The following is a 23913-nucleotide window of genomic DNA, read 5'->3' on the forward strand; positions in this document are numbered from 1 at the left end:
ATTATATTCAATTCAATAGATGATATGTATCTGAATTAATTGAGTTCAAAGATTCGAGTATTTTTTGTAACGTTTCACTAAGTTGTGATCTGTCTTTCGAACATTTTACTATATGTATAGTGGAAATGAATAATTCAAAACCCAGTGTGATATGTTACAATCATTTATGACGACCATGCATTCTAAAAGCTGCCTCCGGAAAAATTTCAAAAATAAGAATATATATTTAGCAATCAGAAGAATAATATCAGCTAATTCAAAATTTAAAACAAAAACACAACACAATTTTTCTCATATTTAAACCGAGGTCAAATGCCTTCTTTTACTAGCTTCAATTGCTGTAGCACCTTCATTTTAGACATGCTGTAGTATGTATAGCGGAGATGGAGATCTTTTTTACGTACAAATTTCAAAGATCGCTATGCTGAAGGTCTATACAGGGTGTTTTCTAATTGAATGTCAATATTTATGGGGGTGATTTTTGGTCCCATTTTAAGAAAGAAACTTTATATAAACATATGTCCTAAACGTCTCACATTTGGAGATACAGGGTGGTAAAGTTTTCAAAAATAAATCATCACAGATTTTTCCTGAAATAAAAATTATTTTTGAAGTTCCCAATCATTTCTTACCAAAGTTGATCGATTAACTTTTTTCAATCCGATTCACGGTTTCCGCTTAAAAAAATAAAAACCGTTTCTCTGCATGATCATACCAATATCCTTAATACATACATATGACAATATCACCATCATGCAGAGACATACGTAAATTTTATTTTTTTAGGTGAAACAGTTGAGTCGGACTAAAAAAATTCAAGATCAAATTTGCTCATGTCAGTGGAGTGCCACTGACTGTCTTAATAATACCACCCTGTATCTCAAAAAGTAAGACGTTTAGGACATATGTTCATATAAAGTTTTCTTCTTAAAATGGGCCCAAAAACCACCCCCATAAATATTGACATTCAATTAGGAAACACCCTGTATAGGGGCGAAATTATATGATGATATATGCATTAACCTATCCGAGCAAAATTATATTCTACTTGTAATGAATTCCATTCACATACTGATACCTATATGTATGAGCACACGATGTATAAGCAAAAAGTAACAGAATAAAAGGTGTTTTAGCTCATTTCCTGTCTCAATCAATTCTATCTTGTTCGATAGGATGAAATATACCTAGTATCTAACTCCTTTCTTTTCTCCAACAAACTGATGGTCATTCCACTCCACAACAAAAATCTCTGGAAAATGAATCATAGCTAATATTTAATACAAAGAAAGACGATAAGAGGCATGACAAAGCGCATTAGATTCAAGGCAACTAGGTCATGAACACTGCTACGTTGAAAATTCGTTGGAGATGTGTTATTCAATTCATAAGCTTCGAATATACTGACGTAAGTGTGAAATGAATGCCAAGAGAGTTTTCCCGTTTCGATTGATAACTTTCGATGTGACCAACACCCTTCTAAAATTCACGGCAAATATCGGAAAAACCTATGGTGACATCGGACGAAAATACGGAGTGAAATGTGATACGAATGAACTAACAGACAGTTTCAAACATCAATTCAAGAAAATGAGCGAGGAAAATCCCCATTTCGGCTATGATACTGGACTTTCTTGGCAGAATTGGTGGAGGCGCGTTGTGTTCGACACTTTCAGAAGATGCCATAATGATATTGCTGATTCCAAGCTTGATTTAATATCCCAAGATTTGATCGAAATATACAAAACCGAATTCTGTTGGAAACCCGCTTCAGGAGCTTTGGAACTTTTGAACTACTTACAAGACAGGGGCGTAACACTGGGTGTCATTTCGAATTCGGATCCTAGATTACACGATATTTTATGCAATGTTAAGATGGATTCGTATTTTAAATTCATCTTAACTTCACATGAAGTTGGTTATTCGAAACCAGATAAACGTATTTTCGATAGAGCGATGAAAGAGTCCATGCTGGAAGATTTGAAGAAGCGGCAGTGTCTCCATATTGGTGATAATTTGGAATTTGATTACGAAGGAGCGAAAAGACATGGCTGGAACTCTTTTCTAATAACAAAAAAGAAACTTTCGAAATTTTCAAATCAGGCTGAGTTAGAAGATAAAGTTTTTGTGGATTTAATAAGTTTGAAGGAATATATGAGAGCTGAATGGAACGAATACGAGGTGCCAAAACATAGCCCTTAATTTTTTCATTTATTTTCATTGCATCAACTATTTACTCTGATATAAATTATTCATGTTTCATATCAAATTATCTTGTAAATACTCATGTTTTTTTTTACTTGTTAACATCAAAGATATCAAACTCCATAATATCGCTTTTGTATAATTGAGTATTGATAAATAAACATAATCTACCAAGACTGATAAGTTTTGTGGATTTTTCTGCTTTCTCTGTATCAGATTTGTGGAAACTCAATAAAGATATCTGCGAGAACTTGTTTGAGTCGAATATAGTAAGCATTAAAGTTAGCAGTTACTATTTTTCTACTTAAATTTATGTATTCTTGTATAGTATTTGGAAACCTGGGATTCACAGAATACCTATGGGCTGGGAATTTTCGATTTAATTGTTCGAGATGGAGGTTTCTTTCAGTAATTGAGTTCTCGTCCGTCAGAGGTAGCAGTGAGTTGAATAAGTGAAGCCGACCATAGAATATTTAGTTGGATGATAAATGTTTAGTTCAGTTGTGAGTAGTTCATATACTAGTCTCTATCTGTCAGTTTGCAATGCTTGTCAACAAGACAGCTGTTTTATTATTGGAAGGTACAAGTGGGGACGGAAAATTTTGCAGAGTAAACAATTTGAATTTTGCCGGCTTCAACTTGTAATTTGATAATTAAACTAAACAATTTTCAAACAGTACATGTGATTGTTTGCCAAGACGGATAATGCTCTCCTTCCTAATATTAACTTATGGAAGCTACATACGAATGAGTCATTAAAAATCGATACTCTACGCGGTTCTTGTGTAGTGAAATTTGTACGAGTGTCAAATTAAATTTAGTAACAACAAAAAATGCTTCCCGAACCAGAAGAATATTCTACATATTTTCATGAAACTTATAGGGAACATCCGGACATTGTAAAGTATGATCATCATTGACGAATGTTTGCCTTCTGTCAGTAGTATTTTGATATGATTTATGTAAAATATTCTTTTAATTTTTTAATTTTTTTGATCTCAAGCATGTTGACTGATGAATTAGTATTTTGGTTTCCAATCACTGTAGAACATTTAAAGCTACTTTTATTTTATGGAAGTTGATACTTTTTATTACATTATTATGATTTCGAATATTGCACAATTCAATTTTTTTTGCGTAGGAATGTTTATATGTTGATTACTATGCACATCGATTTTACCACACAAATCCTACATAGTGTCATGTCACGCAATTACAAGATATGTTGGGATAAGAATGCGAAAGAAATTGATGCGTTGACAAACAACAAAAACATTGGTAATCACTGTGTAGGAGTATTTATCAGATCACTATCCTGATGCATCTACCTCAGATCTATTTTTCGAAAAACTTCCGAAACGATTCACGAATAACATTTGAGTTATATAGATAAGTATTTTAACTCATCCAACTTTCCACTTTCCAAAATAAATATTGAATGAAATTCAAATTATTTCAATCATCATTTTTATCGGAATTTCAAAAAAAAAATTTTTCGCCGACGGAGATGGACTCTGGAGAACCCTTTACTCAATCCAGGGAGAAAATCACATGTCAGCACTAGTGCGCAAAAGTGATACTTTCGTTAGGTACTCAAATGCGTGGGGTTATTTTCTTAACAAAGTGCGAATTATTACTTGTCTCAAGACATGTAGAAACGAATAGAACGGAAAACATCTGTTTTTTTTTTTGTAAAATCTATTAGAATTGGAAAAGAAGAACTAGAGCTTCCCATGAATATTTATCTATTATTTATTTGCCAAATTGAAGGATACAGATTAATATGCTGTGCCTTTCTTTATACATTTAGGTACATAATTTTATAACTGTATGCAGTCCACTCTGCATGCGTCATCAGGAATATATCACAAATAGCAGAATATTTCTTGTAATATGTAGAATAGATAAACCTAGGATAAACTTATACTTCCTTAAAGTGCACATAAAAGTGTTGCCATAAATTAATTTGTAATTTATTGAAGGCCGACAAAGGAAGCGGAGCAAAAACTCACACAACCCCACTGAATCCTACTATATTGGTGTCTATGTGACATTTAATACCTCTTCTCTGATGTTTATGACCTACTTTTATTTGTTTTTCAAAGAGTGAACGCCAATATTTATCAAATGTCACAACACAAACGAACTGCCCATGCATTATAACGTGCGTTCAAAAAAATTCGTCGTCAAGTAGGCTATGGAATTTTGAACGTCGATATTTCGTGTCTAAACGTAATTCTTAGCTCGTGCTTTACTATTTTCCAGGTGAACTGTCATTTTAGCATTTTGGGTTGTTGTTGAATTAAAATTATCAGCAAATTATAAAGATGGTTTTTACGGACGTGTGAAAGACTTTTACTATTGAATTCTACTTCAAAATTGGAAAGAAAATTGAAGGAAAATGGAAATATTCTGTTCCGGCGACTTCATTGAAGCCTATGTTGCTGTTGATTATTAAGAATGAATTTTTCCATTGTACTGTTTTGCGATGTGTTGACGAAACAGGTATGTTCAAACAAAAAAGGAAGTGGTATACCAAAAAAGAAAACTCAAGAGTTCAGTAATAATGAAAACATGGTGACAGAAGCTCGACAAACCTCTCTTGAGATTTTATCTCAAGTGGATGGAGTATCCGTTGGCTTATGTCACCCGATTTTGAAAAAAAGATATCCATTTGTTTCCATAAAGATTGACATGTTATCAGAAAACTGAAAAGGTTGTGATTACCTAACCTTGTAGCATCCGAGAAAAATTGGAGTTCACTACCATACTGAACTGATGCATACTGACAGTATGCATCAGTCAAAGGCAAAATGTGGACCTACTTTCTTTTATGGAACTTCAATAGCAGAACGTTATGAAGAAGAAAGCATCATGCCTTTTCATAGCTGAATTGAATTTTAATAAATTGTCCAATAGCTATTTTCATGTAATTCAGTTCTTTTAGTTTAGTCATGGATTTTCAGTGATGACTTTATAGAGAATTAATAAACATATTATTGAGAATCTAACTGTGATCTATTCATATGACTGAAGTAACTAGAACCTTCTTACAAAAAAACATACTACCACGATCAATTCAAGATTCATGTCTCTTACGTATAAAAATAGTGGACGGTTAAAATTTTTACGAAGAACTTTTCTAACCGCCTCAGATTGTTTGGATTCTTGTCATCTTACTCAATGAAAGAAATGCTTTTCGAACGCTGGGTGAAATTTACAGGTAACCTTTTCTGAACTTTCCGTACAAAATTACGATATATAGGTTAATGTCATCATTGTTTACATTTTGGGAAGATGAAGTAATTCAAGGAAAGACATACGTTCAGCCACCGAACATCAGCCTTCAAAATTCCATAGCCTACTTGACGACGAATTTTTTTGAACGCACGTTACTTTGAAGAATTTAAAGGGACCCATACCCTTTGTATTGAGTTTGATTGCTTCATTCCATCTGTGCATGCACCTGCGAATGCGCAAATTAACGACCAACTTGTACAGTTACACAAAGTAAAATTCAACCTCGATTTTTTTGTCCTATACCAATCTAGATCCAGAACGACTACATGTGCCATTATAATGGACGAGATTTCATCAGTTATATAGCCTACGTTACGAGGGCCTACACCTTCTGCAAGCCCTTTGTGTTTCTCAAGTGGAATCAAGTCGTATAATAATATAATATGATAATATGCAGTGCGAATCCCTAACTTGGAATGAATTTGGTAAATCAAGGAGTATTTTAAATTGCGATCTGTTGAATTTGGTACGCAAGTTTACCTAACTTTTTATACACAAGAATAGTCATAATAGAATCAGGATTGTCATTTAAAAATTTTTCGATGACGTCCTATCTCAAGTTTGGGACGTACCGTTTATCATTTTCTTTTATCAAAAAGAGCGTAGATCGTTAAAATACTACTCGATCTGTCCGTGAATATATAAAAAAATTCTGTCGTTGAATTACTGAATGTAGGTATCTATTACGCACTGTAGGTAATCCTTCTGTGTGTTAATGTTATTAGAAATGATGGTTTCAGGTAATTCAAATGAGCCAATATTGCTAAAATATCGATTTGAATGAGATGAATATTAAAAAAATCATTATGGATTTGATGTTCATGAAGCATTCGCTACATAAATGTGGACCATTAATGTTAATATACATAAATATATTATCGACAAGAAAAATTGAAATGAAAATTCAACCTTCTACAGTTCGTACCGCGTAAGGCAAGGCTTGAATTCAACCCCAATGACAGGGTGTATTTGAAGGTGAGGCTTTTTTTCAACAGAAGGTAGAACTGGTCAAAATGAAGCGTTTCACCAAAAATCACCTATACAAAACTTTCAAAATGACAAAGTTGAAAAAAAAATTGAAAATGGTTTTTGAAATTATTGAATTATCGCAAAGCAGTGGAAAAAAATTATCTCCTGATTCGACCTTGTGGTTTAGTTTAGGATATTGGCTCGTTCGATATTTAGGATTGCCGAATTGTTCTCATTATTTTTTAGTAAATTACACGATTTTACGAAATGGCTCATTTCGATAATAACTGACAGAAGAGACTTAGGACACAAGTGTAAAAAATAGAATGATACTTCAAACTCTCACCAATAAAGTTCGTCCAAAATATTTACGAATTTTTTCACAATGAGCATCACAATCTTCTTGTTCGAACATTCCAACAATCGTCGTAAAAATTGAATGAAATGGGTAAACATCCTAGCACTTTTTCATAAAAACTAACATAAGCACTTTCAAGAAACTGCCTCAATTTTTACATTTTTTTTTCACCCTAAATTGCACGATAGAACAATTATGATTCTCTCAAAAGTGACCTGATGCATCTAATCCGATGAACTTGGTACTGAACCATTCATTGGCCACCCATATGCTTATGTTTTGTTTCGTTTTTGCGATGCCGGAGTCACCTTCCACAGTCCCGTACTTGAAATTCAATGAAATTTTGTCAAACTTCTAGGGGTTGTATCTCAGCCATCTTGGATATTTTATATAGACAACGATCTATTTTGATGAGTTCTACCTTCTATCAAAAAAAAGCCTCACCTTTGAAAACACCCTGTATACAGGATGTCCCGGCTCAGGTGTGATAGTGTAAATAAAGTGTATAAGGACGAGTCAGGAATGCTTTAATTTTGTTTCTACCACGCCTCCCTGCGAATATATGTGCCTTCAAATGGTACTGCCTTTATTTAGTTTTTTTCTGATAACTTCCGAACGACGCAAGACCTATTCTGGTAATTTTTGAAATTTCATTCAATACAAATATAAGTACCTAATGATTGACCGATGCAAGCAAAATTCTAAATTTTTTAAGATATCGAAATTCCTCCATTTAGGAATTTTATCATTGATTCTGCAAAACAAAAATGCAAAATCGAAAAACAGCACCGTATTCGAGTTACAAGCATTTTTAGGATTGAACCGATTAAAAAAAAAAAATTTCTGATGAATATTCCAAGCTGGTTAGGTACCTACCTATTGTTGTTAAGTTTCTCCTAAAACATTTTTTGAAATCTGAAAGGCTTGTATTTTGTGAATCATACGGGCACGGTGTATTCAAATATTCTTCTTGAATAATGCCAAATGGACCATTGAGGAAATCTCATTATACCCACAGATGATTTCTCTGGTCATATTCTTGAAAAATTTGGTTACCCCATATAGTATATTATATAGTATAATAACAGAAAAGAGATAAGTGAGTCTTGGTAACGTAACAAAAACTTCAAAATTCAATTCGTTATGAGATTAATAGGATGTTAAATATCGACACGAGAGAAAAATTATTGTCACTATCAAGAAAAAATGGAGATTAACTTAATAGGCTTGTTCGTAGAGTGGTTCACAACGGTTTTGTACTGTACAGAGCAAGCGCAAATGGATTTTCGCTACCCTAAAATGGAATTGAATTACCTGAATTACCTGAATCCCGTAATGCAAATTTTCTCCGACATAATCCGACATAAAATGCTGAGTTATATTGATGAAATGATCTATTTCGCGAAAGAGTTGATTTATTATGATATTCCCTGAAAATTTCTGCAGAATTTCGTGTTGTACAGATTTGTGAGTATTCATAAAAAAAAACTATAGATAAGGAGTACACTATATTTTTCCAGAAAGGAATATTTTTATCTACTCATAAAAAATGTTGTATAGTATTCATATGGAGACGAATTTTGAGTAATTCAGTTCAATATCTTCAGTGTGAGAGGAGATGTTCATGGTCCATCCGATATGAGATCATCCACTCAGAAACTTCTGGGGCAATTAGAACCAAATCTTCAAATGGCGCATAGTTTCAGTTCGATGCCTTCAATATAAGATGAGATTTTTTGATAATGTATGAGAGTATTAGAAGAGAAGAGGAGATGATATGCATGATCCATCCGACAGAGAGATCATTTAGATACTCAACAACTTCTGTAGCAATTAGAACAAAATCTTCGAATTCACATAGTTTTCATACTTATATGAATTTTGAGAAATTCAGTTCGATGCCTTCAGTATAAGATGAGATTTTTGATGGAAACAAATCTTCAAATGTGGAATTCAAATAACCATGGGTTTTTATTTCAAGTAAGGAATTGAGTTCTTTGCCAGATAGCACTCGATTTTTACACAAAATTCAAAAGATTTATCTCCTTTGGACGATAGACTGTATTTGTGAATCATGCTCGACTCCAGAAGTTTATGATTGTGGAAAAAATGATCCATAAACAGTTAAACTTGCCAGTTTTTCGGTCTATCGACGATGCTAAAAATCATTATCATAAAAATTATTCACATATTTTTCGAGCATGAAACTGGGAGCATACAGGGTGAGTCTTTGACTCGTACAAATATTTTAACAGTAGATTTTTGAGGCCAAAAAAAACACTTTTTTCCTATTCCATTTTTTCCGATTCGGCCCTGATAAAAAGATATAGCCATTTTGAGATTTCATAATGAGCTGTGCCACTCCTGGAAAAACAAAATTACCTTCAGAATAACTAGTTAAATCTGAGACACTACACATCATCTGTGGATTTTTTAAAAAGTAATTCATTCGGTCAATACCTATACAAAATTTTTTAGTTTTTACAGATACGTTTTGATTTTTGAAATTCCAATTACTCGAAAACGGCGCATTATATACGAAAAAATACGAAGAATACCCTCATTTTACAAAACGTTCAAATATTCATTAGATAGCGTCCAACTTAGTTTCAAGAGTTAGGTTCTTTGAATTGGTATTTTATTGTACGTAGGTAATGGTCATAATGAGAAAACTGGAAGAAGTGGGTGCTATGAAAAAGATTCATCAAATGAATGAAAAACTATATTCCGAAACTCATTTCGTTCGATAAAATTGTTTGATTATTGTTTTAAAATCGAACCAAATTGGAGAAAATAGTGAAGGAAAAGTATTTAGAGAAATGAAAAACGATTTTGTATAGAGTCATTCGGGGCAACTGTGCGCACTTTTGCCTTTCAAGCCATACCCTGTTTCAAATGTTGAAGCTAGGAAAATTAAAACATATTCATAAGATAGAGAATTTTCTAATCTATAAGAAAACATCCAAAAGCAAACAAACAAAAACGTTTTCTTTCCGCAAAAAAAAAATTAATAGAGAAAGTCGGAGTGCGTTCACATGCCCCGTATTGCGGTGTGCGCACCCTCACGGGGTAAGTGAACGCAGTGCTTAGTGAACCACGCAATCAAAACAAATTACAAAATAATGTCATCAAAATGTTACAATTAAGATGTCTAAAACTCTGGTGTATTCACTGATTCGATTTTGTTTTTAATTTCGTGGGGATATGGGATCAGTTTCGTTTTTTCCACTGTAGGTAGCGCTGTTTAGAATTTGACAGAGCATTGTCATTTGATATTTGAAAATAATTTTCTACTACGTACGAATATGTTGTATTTATAAGCGATTATTGGTGTGTGAAAATGTATTAGTTTCGAGAAAGGGGTGTAGAACATTCATTTTTTCAACATGTCGTTCAGTAAGTTCAGTTTTCCATATGGACAATCAAGAGCTACAGCTCTCTACAGGTGTTGTTGGAATTTGAAGCAGATCCAAATCAGATGAACGAACATTCGGGACCGATATAGCGAAGTTTTATGGAAACTTCAGCAATATTTCAAAGAAACTGTATTGGAAATACGTAATGTGAATTGTGAGCATGTATTGAGAATTAGAAATACATAAATCTATTCGAGTCTGTTACTTCAAATATTCTTCCTGAGTAGATATAGTGAAAATTTCCTTTCCGTCAACTGAATATATTGGATATTTGACCAATTAACTGTGTTTTATTAAAATCATATTTAAATACCCCCCTCACGAATTCAAGTTGTCAAACGGAAATTATCTTGAAGAAGAACAGTAAATCTTCATTCGAACCCTTATTCGATAGTGTTGAAATATTGACAGATTTGTTTTTACAACGAAAATTGAACTGTAAAGCACAAATACTCCTTAACAGCTGACAAAATGCACCAGTTCAAGTTCATAATTTGAACTCGTTGGACGTTGATCGACATTCGATATCAACGCAAAACAAAATAAAACGAGAGAGTATCATTGGACTTCCTTTGGTAGAACAAGGACAGAACGAAGCAAATGACATGGTGGCGCCGCCACGAAACTGATCCCATATCCCCGATTTTCTGAAATGTTGATGCTTGCAAAAAGTGACAAGTGCACACACCAGTGTTTTAGACATCTTAGTTACAATATTAGAGAAATGCTATTTATTGTCAATACAGAAGCGCCTTTTTACAAGCAGTGCATTATTGTTCGTGCCACAATTCTTGGTGAACACAACACTTGATACATTCCCCTGTTGGTGGCTCTTCATATTTTTCTGAACAAATAGGACAATATTGATCGAGTCTTAACCAAGAAAATCAACAATGTCATAATTTATTCCTCACTGAACTAATGTCCATATAATGAATCTATGCGCACACTAACCCGCGCACACTTTCCCCAGTAAGCCAAAATTTGAATTGACGTTCTTATAGAGTTGAGCAGCTAAGAGAATCTAAAATTTTTTATTATATATTTAGATTAATATGCCTATGATCGAATAAACTATTGTTTAACACTGAGGGACTCGGAACTTGGACCTGGCAGAATGTGCAGAGATGCTAAAAATTAACAAGAAAACTAGTAAATTTGATTGATTGCAAATAAAAAGTTAAAGAAACGTGGCACGGCGCACTCCTATGAAAAACTAATATGGCGATTCTGCGCCCTTGCTTCACCCAAATGAACTCCTCTTTCATACATTGCATAGTCGAGATATACGCACTGCGCACACTTGCCCACTGCGCTCAGTTACCCCGAATGACTCTAAATGTACCTATATATATATCCGGGTTCATAGCGTCCTACGCCTTCCGGTTCCTAATCTCCAAGCCTTTCTATCTTGCCAGTCCCCTGGATGTAGATTTCTTTCGGACATAGCCTTTTCTATTCCCTCAAACCACGTTTTTTTGGGCCTTCCTCTCTTTCTTCTTTCTGGTGGTGTCCATTTCAGTATCATCTTTGGTAGGCGCTCGTCGCACATTCTTTCCACATGCCCGTACCAAATCAGCTGTCTTCTCTGGATTTCATCTATGATGGTTCTTTCAACTTGCATTATATTTCTGATCGTTTCATTTCTCACTTTGTCCATTTTGGATTTTCCTGCAGATCGTCGCCAGAAATCCATCTCAAGGGCCAAAAGTCGACGTTCCACACCCTTAGTCAATTGCCACGTCTCACAGCCGTATAGCACTATACCCTCAAAGATGGAATTATATATTTGATGTTTTTTCTCCCGCGAAATGTTTTTGGACCACAATATTGAGTTCAAACATCCGATGACCCTTCTACCCTTCAATATTCTCAGCCCAATCTCAGTTTCTGTTCGGCCGGTGTGATCAATTTGAGCACCCAGGTAAGTATATTCACTACATGTTCCAATTTCTATGTTGTCTTCCAAGTGTAAACTATCTGCTTTCTGCCCAATGCATAAATATTTGGTTTTCGTTTTATTCACAGACAGTCCCCACTTTTCGTATTCGGCGAAGAGTCTTGTTGCCATAAATTCTAAGTCTTCCTTGTCTTGGGCCACTACCACCTGATCGTCTGCGAAATGAAGAGTGTACAAAGTTTTTATATCGTTAAGTTGTATTCCCATACCACTGCAAGATTTTCTCCATTTCCGTAGCGTTTCATTCAGATATATTTTGAACAACGTGGTGGACAGACAGCATCCCTGTCGTAAGCCTTTTGATATTGGAAAACTTTCGGACATACTCTTACCTAGCTTTATTCGAGATGTTGCCTGATTATAGAGCTGTTTTTTTTACTGATGTAAAAAGTTTGGTTAACCTCCTTGAACTGGCAACAGTGAGCAGAGCAAGGCTGCCTTGGAAGCGACAACATAGTAGGGAAATGAACAAATTGAAGATTCCATCTGGTGGAGTCTTTAGACCTTAAAAAGATTCTTCATTCTATTACAAAAACCTTGAAATCAAGGTTTAATATCGGGTGGGGTCCCCTCTAGCTATTCATACTACTCTTACTCTATTCGGCATTGTGTAAATGAGGATAAATGTCCGTCAAAGCATTGGCGTGTTGTTGTAATGTCTGCAGCGGGTCAAGTAAGCGGTGTAATTGCTGTAACATTGTAGACTAGGTATGTTCTTCAATAAAAAAAATTCCCAAAGGCAGCGGGCCAATCCATTCGATTAATGCCATGCATTTCTATGCGGTCTTTGACAATTCTGACAAGAAGCATTATCGTCGATTAACATAAAATTGTCGCTGATGGCTACCGCAAAGGGAACAATAATAGGATCTACAATCAAATCTAGGTACTTTACATTGTTGCGTTAATGAGGATAATAAGATCTGTCTTATGCCTCCCCAAACATACTGCAAGGTAACTTCTGTGACCCAACCAATAAGGTATTCGAAACTGTCTAGAGTCTAGATGCTCTTTACCACCTTTGAAAGTTTTCTCTTTACCAATGGTTCGCCCTTTAGAATTTCATAGTTATACTGTTTATGCGCTACCAGGAGAATTTAAAAAAAATCTCAGTTTATCCAACCTGAAATCTTCAGTCGTCATTAGTATCTTTCTATGGATTCTATAGAACTATACTGAATAAAAAAACCGGACATACACAATTTTTACCGAATTCATTTCAGAATGACTTTTTAAGGTGTGCATGTATTTTGATCATTTTGTTGTCTACCTCATCTAGTTTATCACCTGATGTTGAGTCTGTAGGAATTTCAATTGAATTTGATGGTAAACAGGGTAGAACTGAAAGTTGCAATATCCTCTAAATTTCTGAGCACCCTGTGGAGGTAATTAGTGAAGCAATGATGGGCCTTTGAATGAGTTTTTGAAACCCGATCTCCTCTTAACATTTTCTTGTTTAATTCACGTCAATATCTCTTTCCTGAAAGTAAATAAGATTTATCAAACGAAACTATGTACTTCATAACATTAACGATAACATATTAAGAATATAAAAATTAAGTTATGAAAAATAAACATATTTTTTTATTTTAAAATTGAGTATTGCCTCCACGGAATCACTAGCTAAATGCAATCCTAAAATTCCAGTGAACTATAACTGACAAGATGAATTACATAAACACTTATCATAACGTTGCTACGCAACAAGATAACCGTGTTCTTGATCAAAAAGTAGGTGTTGTCTTAATGCTATAAATTGCATAGTTCCATTTATAAAATCGTATTTCCTTTCAGAAAGGAGCTATTGACTTGAATCAAACAGAAAAATATCAAGAGAAGATCAGGCTTCAAAAACTCATTTAAAGACCCATCATTGCGTCACTAATTACCTCCACAGGGTGTGTAGTTCAACCCTGTATACCATCAAATTCAAATCAAATTACTGCAAACTCGATTTCAGGTGATAAACTAGATGAAATAAGCTACAAATAGACAATAAAATGATCATAATCGATGCACAGCTTGAAAAGTTATTTTGAAATGAATTTGGTCCATGAGTGTAGTATTTGTAGTATAATCAAAATGATCCCTCTTAGCTTTGAAGCTGGTTTACAAAGATGAAGATCATACACTGAATATTTGAGTTATCAATTAGATCTACAGTTTAAGACTGTCTTAAGTTGATGGGGATCCTGAAACCATCGAAATTGAATTTATTACTTGTATAATCCGTAAAACACACCTCTTCCTCAATCAGTCCTATAAACCTTTATATCTGAGATAGAGTATGCTTCCTTTTTCTCATCATATATTTTCAGGAAGCGTCTGGAATGGAAGAAACCCAAAAAGAAGTCAAAGTCCCGATCCAAGCAGAAAAACCGAATAGAAATGCTGTATGAGGATGTTCAACTGCCTCCCGAAATCGAACTACCAAGCAATGCTTCTGCGTTCGCAGTGTTCGCCTCTATTCGTTTGGCAGTGCTGGATAGATGGATGAAGCAGGCCAGCCAGGATTATCTACAGAGTAGCTGCAGCGCTCCTTTGCAAGATCAAAGTGAAATCGAGAGCGATACTGAAGAAAATAGTCAGAGTTGCACCTACACACCAATGAAAGTGTCTAAAGTCGTTGGACTAGGGCTAAGATCGGTGTTTGAGATCATAAAAGAGAGTAGGATAACTCATCCTCTATTGTGTACCAAAGCTTTATCGGCACTTCTTGATGTGTTACAAGGGCAGAGCCCAGAAGGTTTGTCTTTATTCGTATTTAATTGAATATTGTTGATGTTGATATGATATTTCGTATAGAATCTTCAGTAACAAGAACAGAGAAAAGATTTTGTCATACTGCGTCTACTGATACTTTTATGGAAGATGCTCTGAGCACCTGCGAAAACTTATGCTAGCTGCGGCAAGAAGCTAACTTAAGATGTTTCATTCTTGTGGAAGACATTTCCTGTACGTTCTGTGGTACTTCAACTCTTCAAAAAAGAATAAAGTTGAAATTAATGTTCTCCTGAGGCTTCAGAGGATAGGGTAGCACTCTTCTTGGTGGTCCTACGAACCTTGTTATTTTACTCGATGTTTAGATAAAAAAACCTGAATTTTGGAAAATTTTTTGGTAATATTTATACAGGATGAGTCTCTGACTCGTCCAAATATTTCAACAGTAGATTTTTGGGGTCAAAAGAAACACTTTACCATTTTTTCAAGTTTTCATTATGAGCTGTGCCACCCCTGGAAAAACAAAATAACCTTCAGAATAACTAGCTCAATCTGTAACTTTACACATCTGTGGATCTTTTATCATAGTAGGTACCCAATTTTTCGAATTTCACAGATACTATTTAATCTTTGAACATATACGAGAAAATATGAAGAATACTTCTATTTGCCAAAACGTTCAAATATTCATTAGATAGCGCCCAACTCAATTTCAAGAGTTGGGTTCTTTGAATTTTTGGTATTTTCATGATACGTAATAATCATAATGAGAAAAATGGAAGACGAGAGTGATATCTTGTGTTCGAAAAAGATTAATCAAATCAATGAATCTCTATATTTCGAAATTCAGATCAGCCTGTATCTTTTAAACCGAGCCGATTTGGAAAATCTGGCAAAAAAACAAGTGTTTCTTTTGACCTCAAGAATTTACTGTTGAAATATTCGTACGAGTCAAAGACTCACCCTGTAGATAAGATTAGAGATGGTTTTTGACCTCTATTGAAATTTTTCTAATCCGGTACCACTAGATAAGTATTTTGTGGGTAACCATACAGGGTGTTTTGAAAGGTGAGGCTTTCTTTTTGACAGTCATGAAAATAAGATTTTTCGCCAAAAATTGCCCATATAAAATATGCAAGGTGGGCGGTGGCTGAGTTACAACCATAGAATTTCTAAAAAGTTTCATTAAATTTCCAGTATGGGGGACTGTGGAAGCAGGTGACTTGGAAAAACAAAACATAAACATATGGCTGGACAATGAATGGTTCAGTGTTCAGTAAATCTGCGTCTATCTGACTATTCGCAACAAGTCACTCGAAAAAATTGTTGTATCTGGCGATTTGGGGAGAAAACAGTGTAAGGAAATTTAGACAGTTTATTGCTCATGTTGAGTCACTCATCACGAGATAAGTTTTGTCTTTTACGATAATTCAGATAACAAATGATCGAGGATCGTATATTAGGATCTATTTCAGTAATGATTTTCAATTTTTTTTTCAACTTCGTCATTTTGAATGTTATTGGTGATTTTTGTTAAGACGCTTTAATTTGACCAGTTCTACCTTCTGTTGAAAAAGCCTCACTTTCAAATACAGCCTGTATATGCATATTATCAATATGAAACGAAATGGGTCGCAAGCAGCATTCCTATTTTTTGGGGAGGGGCAATGCGAGAACTCCCTTAATCCCTAGATTAGGTAGGTATCTAGATTGTTTGCTGAAAATACCTACTTTAGGAACATCCCGTTGGAGAAATATTATACTGACTTACGCCATTCGTTGATCCAGATCAATAAAAATTTGTAAAATATGGTAAAAAGAACAGTCAAAACTACTCGAGAAACACAACAGATTCAAGTGGCTCTTGAATAAATAAGAGACTATCCCAATTAAAAATTTATGGCCTCCACTTTGATTATTTCGTGTTTACCTGCACAAATTATTGAAACATGAAAATACATTTTATACAATTTTTCAGATTTAAAATCAGAACCGTTGGACATCATTGATCCCTTATTCGATTTGCTATTGGACTTAGCAACGTTGCACGGGCCTGAAAGCTCAGTAGCAAACGATGGAACTCATTTAACTGCGATAGCCTGTGCTTGTTTATTATCTCTTGTTGTCGTCAGAGGAGACACTGGAAAATATTTATCTGCCACTGCTGCTCTATTGATGTGCCCAAGAGCCCTATCACTTCAAAATATACAGGTATCAAAATGAAATTAGATTCTTTGTTTTATATACCTACACTTCGTAAAAATTTCCTTATTACATTTGGGCATACTTACAAAAACTACAGAGACATTGCAACTTTTTATTCTTGAATGACATATTGTCCCGTGGAATGTTTTTCAATTTCAAATTGGAAAGGCCCACTGGAAGAGTTTTTTGGTTATTTACTCAAAAAAGCTATTGTTTTCGAGATTCATTGCAAACTAGCTGTGCCTGCCTGCTTCAAAGGATGAATTTTCGTCCTCCCTTAGTTTTTCACAGATTCAAAGAAGCCTGCGGCATTGTGGGGAGTTGAAAGGTATGTATGTTCCAATCCGGAGATTATACAGGGCGTTTTCAAAGGTGGGGCTTCTTTTTTGACAGAAGGTAGAACTCATCAAAATGAGTCGTTTAACCAAAAATTTGTATATAATATATCCAAGATGGCTGAGATACAACCCCTAGAAGTTCGAGAAAATTTCAAGAACGGGACTGTGGAAGGCGACTTCGGCATCGCAAAAACGAAACAAAACATGAACATATGGCCGTACAATGAATGGTTCAGTACCAAGTTCAGCGGATTAGATGCATCAGGTCACTTTTAATAGAATCATAATTGTTTTATCATGAAATTTAGGGTGAAAACAAAATGTAGAAAATCGAGGCAGTTTCTTGAAAGTGCTTATGTTAGTTATGTTGAAAAAGTGCTATGATGTTTCTCTATTTCATCATATTTTTAAGACGATTGTAGAACAAGAAGACTGTGATGCTTGTGAAAAAATTCGTGAATAATGCAGACGAATTTTATTGGTGAGATTTTGAAGTATTATTCTAATTCTTACACTTGTGTCCTGATTCTTTTCTGTCAGTTGATATCGAAATGAGCCATTCATAAAATAGTGTAAGTTACTAAAAAATAATGAGAATAATTCGGCAATCTTTAGTTTCCATTTTAATTACCACGTAAATATCGAAAGAGCCAATATCCTAAACGAAACCACATGGTCGAATCAGGAGATAAGTTTTTTCCCACTGCTTTGCGATAATTCAGCTAACAAACGGTCTAGAGTCGTGATCTATTTTCTATTTCAGTACCTAATCATTTTCATGTTTTTTTTTAACTTTGCCATTTTGAAAGTTTTGTATAGGTGATCTTTGGCGAAACGCTTCATTTTGACCAGTTCTACCTTCTGTTGAAAAAAAGCCTCATCTTCAAATGCACCCTGTATATAACGTGCAATAACCCAACAAACTCAAAAAAGTCAGACATAGCCTGGAAAACTCATTGAAATCTAAGGGATAACATCGAGGAATAAAGATTTCATTTACACACTAATAGGAAGTTAATGCGAAAGCTTCTTTTGCTACAATATTTAACCACCGATCTTCAATTGATACCTGCTCTGAAATTGCTCTAAATGTTCTGGAAACTTCCATTACCCCCCACTAGATTTTTAGGAGTAGAGTTGAATTCTTGTTTATATATCTTCTCGTTTGGTATCAGATATTTGGTAGATGCTATTTTGATAGCGAAACTATTACACGCGTGCTAGTTTAGCAAACTCATTTTTGTGGGAATCATTTAATCAGTTTCTAGTTCGAAAATATTGAATGTAAAGTTGCCTTTGTTAGGCCGATTAGTTTAATACATATTGAATTAGTTCAGATCTTTCCACACTTATATTACCGAAATTGAGGCTGAAATAATCAAGATGTCATTAGAATGTTACAATAATCTCGTTGTTCTTCACATACAAACTTTTTCCACAGATGCCCGCAGTCCTCTCCTCCTTACAAAGAAGTGTGCATGGTGTTCTGTTGGGGAAGATTCAAAGACCGGATTGGATAACTCATGGCATACCCATCACATCTAAAACTGATTCTTTCTATCTTCAAACGATCAACGACATTCAAAACTTGAATTTGGTACCTAAATCCTTGGCAATGGATGGGTTGTACCTGTATTTATTCACCTCTAAAGGTCTCTTCAAAATCGGTAGCGGATATGGTGGTACTATGAAAGGCCACATTTATCTTTGGAAGCCAGATTTTTATCCAACCGATAACGGCAGTTTGATTTATTGTGCGGTGAGTGATCAGCTTGTTGGGAATTAATGTTATCCCATTAAAAATGATTTTTGGTTATTTTATTCAGGGGAAACTCTATTTGAAACTGTGCGGAAGAAGGGGTGTGGAGTTTCTGACAGTCGAAAGGACCGATCTTCTGATTTCTGGCTCTGTCCCTCTCCATAGTAGAGACGCAGCGTCTGCTGTAGTTTTTTCAGACGGTGAATATTTGGGCACCATATCACCTTCAAAAGATGTATGTTGTAGGATTATTTTGTGTATGTGGTTCAATATAATATCTGATTCTTCTTTTAGGATGGATTTGTTATACGTATGTTGAATCAGAACGTTCTTCCTGCTTCAGTAATTAGTGAATTACCTCTGAAATTGGCAAGGAAGTGTGTTGAGGTACTGGGAACTTCATCGTTCGAAGATGAAGGTTTGTCGCACACTGTCAATACTGGAACTGATGAAGAAATCGCAACGATATGTGCTGGCAAAGAATTTGGCCTCATTAGAACCGTATCAGGAAAGGTGAATCACATAGTTTCTTCTGAAAAATCGTATTACCCTTCAGGAAAGAGCTTTTGACGTGAATATAGACAAGAAAATGTTAAGAGAAGATCAGGCTTCGAAAACTCATTTAAAGACCAATTATTGTGTCACTAATTGACTCAATAGTGTATTCAAATTCGAAATTTAGAGGAAATTGCAACTTTTGACAGAAGGTAGAACTGATCAAAATAAGTCAATTAACCAAAAATTGTCTATATAAAATATCCAAGATGGCTGAGACACAACCCCAAAAAGTTTGACAAAATTTCAAGTACGGGACTGTGGAAGGTGACTCCGGCATCGCAAAAACGAAACAAAACATAAACATATGGTTGGACAATGAATGGTTCAGTACCAAGTTCATTGGATTAGATGCATCAGGTCACTTTTGAGAGTATCATAATTATTGATTGTATCGTTTAATTTAGGGTGAAAAAAAAATTTCAAAAACGAGGCAGTTTCTTGAAAGTTCTTATGTTAGTTATGTTAAAAAAGTGCTATGATGTATTGTTGGAATGTTCAAAATAATTCCTCAATAATTTGGACGAATTTTATTGGTGAGATTTTGAAGTATTATTCTATTTTTTACACTTGTGTCCTAAAAGTCTGTTCTGTCAGTTGGTATCGAAATGAGCCATTCCAAAAAATCGTGTAAGTTACTAAAAAATAATAGGGCTTTTTTTTGACAGAAGGTAGAACTCATCAAAATAAGTCGTTTAACCAGAAATTGTCCATATAAAATATCCAAGATGGCTGAGATACAACGTCTACTAGAAGTTCGACAAAATTTCATTGAATTTCAAGTACGGGACTGTGGAAGGTGACTCCGGCATCGCAAAAACGAAACAAAACATAAGCATATGGCTGGACAATGAATAGTTCAGTACCAAGTTCATCGGATTAGATGAATCAGGTCACTTTTGAGAAAATCATTATTGTTGTATCGTGCAACTTAGGGTGTAAAAACAAAGTAGAAAATCGAGACTGTTTCTTGAAAGTGCTTATGTTAGTTATGTTGATAAAGTGTTATGATGTTTCCCCATTTCATCCCATTTTTACGACGATTGTTAGTAGGTTCGAACAAGAAGACTGTGATGCACGTTGTGCAAAAATCCTTGAATAATTTAGACGAATTTCATTGGTGAAGTTTTGAAGTATTATTCTATTTTTTACACTTGTGTCCTAGGTCTTTTCTGTCAGTTGGCATCGAAATGAGCCATTTAATAAAATCGTGTAAGTTACTAAAAAATAATGAGAACAATTCGGCAATTCTAAGTTTCCATTTTCTTTACCACGTAAATATCGAACGAGCCAATATCCTAAACGAAACCACAAACTAGGGTCTAGGTCTAGGGTCGTATACTTTGTCATTTTGAAAGTTTCGTATAAGTGATTTTTGGTGAAACGCTTCATTTTGACCAGTTCTACCTTCTGTTGAAAAAAAGTATCACTCTCAAAAAAATCCAGTATATTATTCAATATATTATTATATATTAGGGAAATACATTTTTTTTTTCTCGGAGATAAAGCAGCGTTGGTCGAGTTCATTACCCGAATGAATTTGAACAATCGTGTATATGCTCTTGATTTCTTGATTTATTATTGAAAATCATAGTTTCAGACCTTTATCGATCGGTTTCACAAAGTTTGATCGGGGAATCAACGCTTGATTGACGGATACTCGTTGATTTGTTTTTGAGTGATAATTCAATCACGGGGATTCATGGTAGCATTGTTGCATCAAAAACGACCATTAAATGATTCTCAATCTCTACTCTCTCAATTTTCTTGGTTTGAAAAGTTTCGGTGATTTCATTCTGGAAATCGAGTGACTGTCAAATTTTTGATCTAGCAATCAAAGTTTTGCAAAAACTTATCTCTGATCTGGTTGATACACAGGATGAACGTAATTTAATTGACACCAACTTGCGTCTTTTCTGTACCTTATCCATCTTCAACACGAAGATTAGCCAAGCTCAATATTCGACCAGTAGGTACTCGATGTTATTCATACAATAATTCGGTTGACTTCCTTGTCGCAGGTTCTATTTTGTGGCAAGGCCGCAGCTCTTGGTATAAAACAATCGGGAATCAGGAGTAGCAAATGGGCGGAACTAGTGGTCACCAAAACACCAAAAATAACCCATATTTCAGTAGGTCACGATGGTCTTCACGCTATTCTTCTAACAGAAGATGGTTCAGCATTCTTCACAGGTAGGTTATTACACTTCTTCGATTGAACAGAATTTCAATTTTCTTTTAATATTTCAGGTACTGCGAGGAGAGGTGAAGATGGTGATCAAAGTAAAGTAAGACGACAACCGAAGTCTATAAAACCGAAGAAGATCATCAAGGTGGACGGGCAGTTCATAGTTTCATCTGCATGTAACAATGGCACTTCAGCTCTTGTAACTAGGGATGGCGAACTGCTGATGTTCGGAAAAGATACAACGCATGCTGATCCAACTACAGGTACTTCACACAACAATAAACATGTGCTGTGCAATTATGAATTGATTTTTAGGTGTTGTATACAATTTGAAAGGAGAATTTATTGCTCAAGTTGCTTTGGGAAAAGCTCATGCAGTGGCCCTCACAAGTAAAGGACAAATTTTCACATTCGGAATCAACAATAAATACCAATGTGGAAGAGAATTTGTACCAGTGAATAAAGAAGGTGAGGATATAAATTTTTTGTGTGGATATCGGATATTTATTCGAGATCTTTCTCAATTATTGCAGGATGTTCATCGAATGTTGTTGACATGGAAACTTGCGCTACTCAAGATGACCAGGATATATATGAAGAAGTCGACGAGAATAGGAAAGAAACCGAAAACATTCCTGGAAGATCGGATGGAAATAATATGGAATCTCAAATGAACATGTGTCCTCCTGGGATGCATGCCTGGCATGAAGACAGATGTATGATTTGTACAATTTGCAGAGAATGTACCGGTTATTCCATAAGCTGTCTCTCCTCAATTTCTGAAAGGAGTCCTGGACAGTAAGCATTATTTTGGTTTTGCGTTTTTTTACTTCAGTAAAGTCAATTTGCACCATAATAGAATAGTTTTCACCCCAAACTTGGCTGAATTAGAATCTGAAACAATATATAACTTTGTGTTGCCTACATACATCAAGAGTTTTTTCAAAATTTCCCAAATGCACCACTCAAAAATTCAAATGAATAATTTGCGGATATATTTTATTACAAAAAAAGGGAAATAAAAGAAAACGATTCTGTATTTGCTTTAGAACGACAACATACGAGGATGTATTGATATCTAGTTAGCCTACACCATCAGTTCCATGCATAAAAAAATATTGCGTTACCATAGCAACGAACAATAACTCATTAGAAGTGTCAGTGTAAAGTTTGAGGTCAAAAAAGTAAACCAGAGTTACGCAGTAAATATTCATCGTGCCATAATCAAGTACCTGTATTTAAAAGGGTGTAAGCTTCAAAAGACGTAAATTTTCCATTGAAAATAATGACCGATCGGGAAGGTCAGTTTCTGTGTCAGTCGCCGAAAATATCGATGCAGTTCATGACATGATTTCATCAGACCGTCGAATTTGGCTAAAACGGATTTCTGAAGCACAGAATATTTCATACGAACGCGTTCAACATATAGTTCACGTCAATTTGGACATGAGAAAAATTGCTGCAAAATGGATCCCCAAATGTTTGAATGTTGACCAAAAGCGTGAAAGGGTAGAAGCATCGCGTTCGATCTGTGCTCGATTTGAAAACGATGTAGACTTCTTAAACCAAATTGTTACTATGGATGAAACTTGGGTACATTTCTACGATCCAAAAACAAAGCAACAATCGATGGAATGGCGACATTCTGGTTCTCCAAGACCTAAGAAGTTTCGTGACCAAAAATCTGCTGGAAAAGTTCTTGCTTCAGTTTTTTGGGATTGCCATGGAGTAATCATGTTTGATTTTTTGGATAAGGGTAGAACAATAACCGGAGATTACTATTCGACATTACTGACCACTCTTCGGGAAAAAAATAAGGAGAAAAGACCCGGAAAGCTATCCAAAGGTGTTTTGTTTGCCATTCAAAAACTTCGCGATTTAGGATTTGAATTACTAGAACACCCCCCTTATTCACCAGATTTGCCTCCATCCGACTATC

At 34.9% G+C, this 23913-nt stretch overlaps 3 protein-coding genes across 3 annotated transcripts in view; 2 read left to right on the plus strand and 1 right to left on the minus strand.

Annotated features, from left to right (window-relative positions):
• Positions 1–1306: 1306 nt before the first annotated feature.
• LOC123313164 (rhythmically expressed gene 2 protein-like) lies at positions 1307–2455 on the plus strand. The gene has a single exon (XM_044897911.1). It carries the CDS (start codon positions 1420–1422, stop codon positions 2200–2202), a length of 783 nt encoding a protein of 260 aa, XP_044753846.1. The 5' UTR covers positions 1307–1419; the 3' UTR covers positions 2203–2455.
• A 9156-nt stretch (positions 2456–11611) lies between these two features.
• Positions 11612–12415, minus strand: LOC123322542. Its single transcript, XM_044910485.1, has one exon. It carries the CDS (start codon positions 12413–12415, stop codon positions 11612–11614), a length of 804 nt encoding a protein of 267 aa, XP_044766420.1.
• A 2121-nt stretch (positions 12416–14536) lies between these two features.
• Positions 14537–23913, plus strand: part of LOC123319905 (E3 ubiquitin-protein ligase MYCBP2) — a 149621-nt gene continuing 140244 nt past the window's right edge. Inside the window, exons 1-9 of the mRNA XM_044906979.1 lie at positions 14537–14954; positions 16908–17140; positions 18914–19231; positions 19299–19466; positions 19526–19744; positions 21808–21979; positions 22037–22237; positions 22290–22442; positions 22508–22772. Of these exons, the coding sequence (XP_044762914.1) occupies positions 14597–14954; positions 16908–17140; positions 18914–19231; positions 19299–19466; positions 19526–19744; positions 21808–21979; positions 22037–22237; positions 22290–22442; positions 22508–22772 (2087 nt within the window). The 5' untranslated portion in view covers positions 14537–14596. The remainder of the gene's footprint in view (positions 14955–16907; positions 17141–18913; positions 19232–19298; positions 19467–19525; positions 19745–21807; positions 21980–22036; positions 22238–22289; positions 22443–22507; positions 22773–23913) is intronic.

The sequence above is a fragment of the Coccinella septempunctata genome, chromosome 1 (genome assembly GCF_907165205.1).
Source record: "Coccinella septempunctata chromosome 1, icCocSept1.1, whole genome shotgun sequence".
Taxonomy (NCBI): Eukaryota; Metazoa; Arthropoda; class Insecta; order Coleoptera; family Coccinellidae; genus Coccinella; species Coccinella septempunctata.

Coding starts and splice junctions, on each gene's coding strand:
- LOC123313164 (XM_044897911.1), top strand. CDS start 1,420: ATGAATGCCAAGAGAGTTTTCCCGTTTCGATTGATAACTTTCGATGTG.
- LOC123322542 (XM_044910485.1), bottom strand. CDS start 12,415: ATGGGAATACAACTTAACGATATAAAAACTTTGTACACTCTTCATTTC.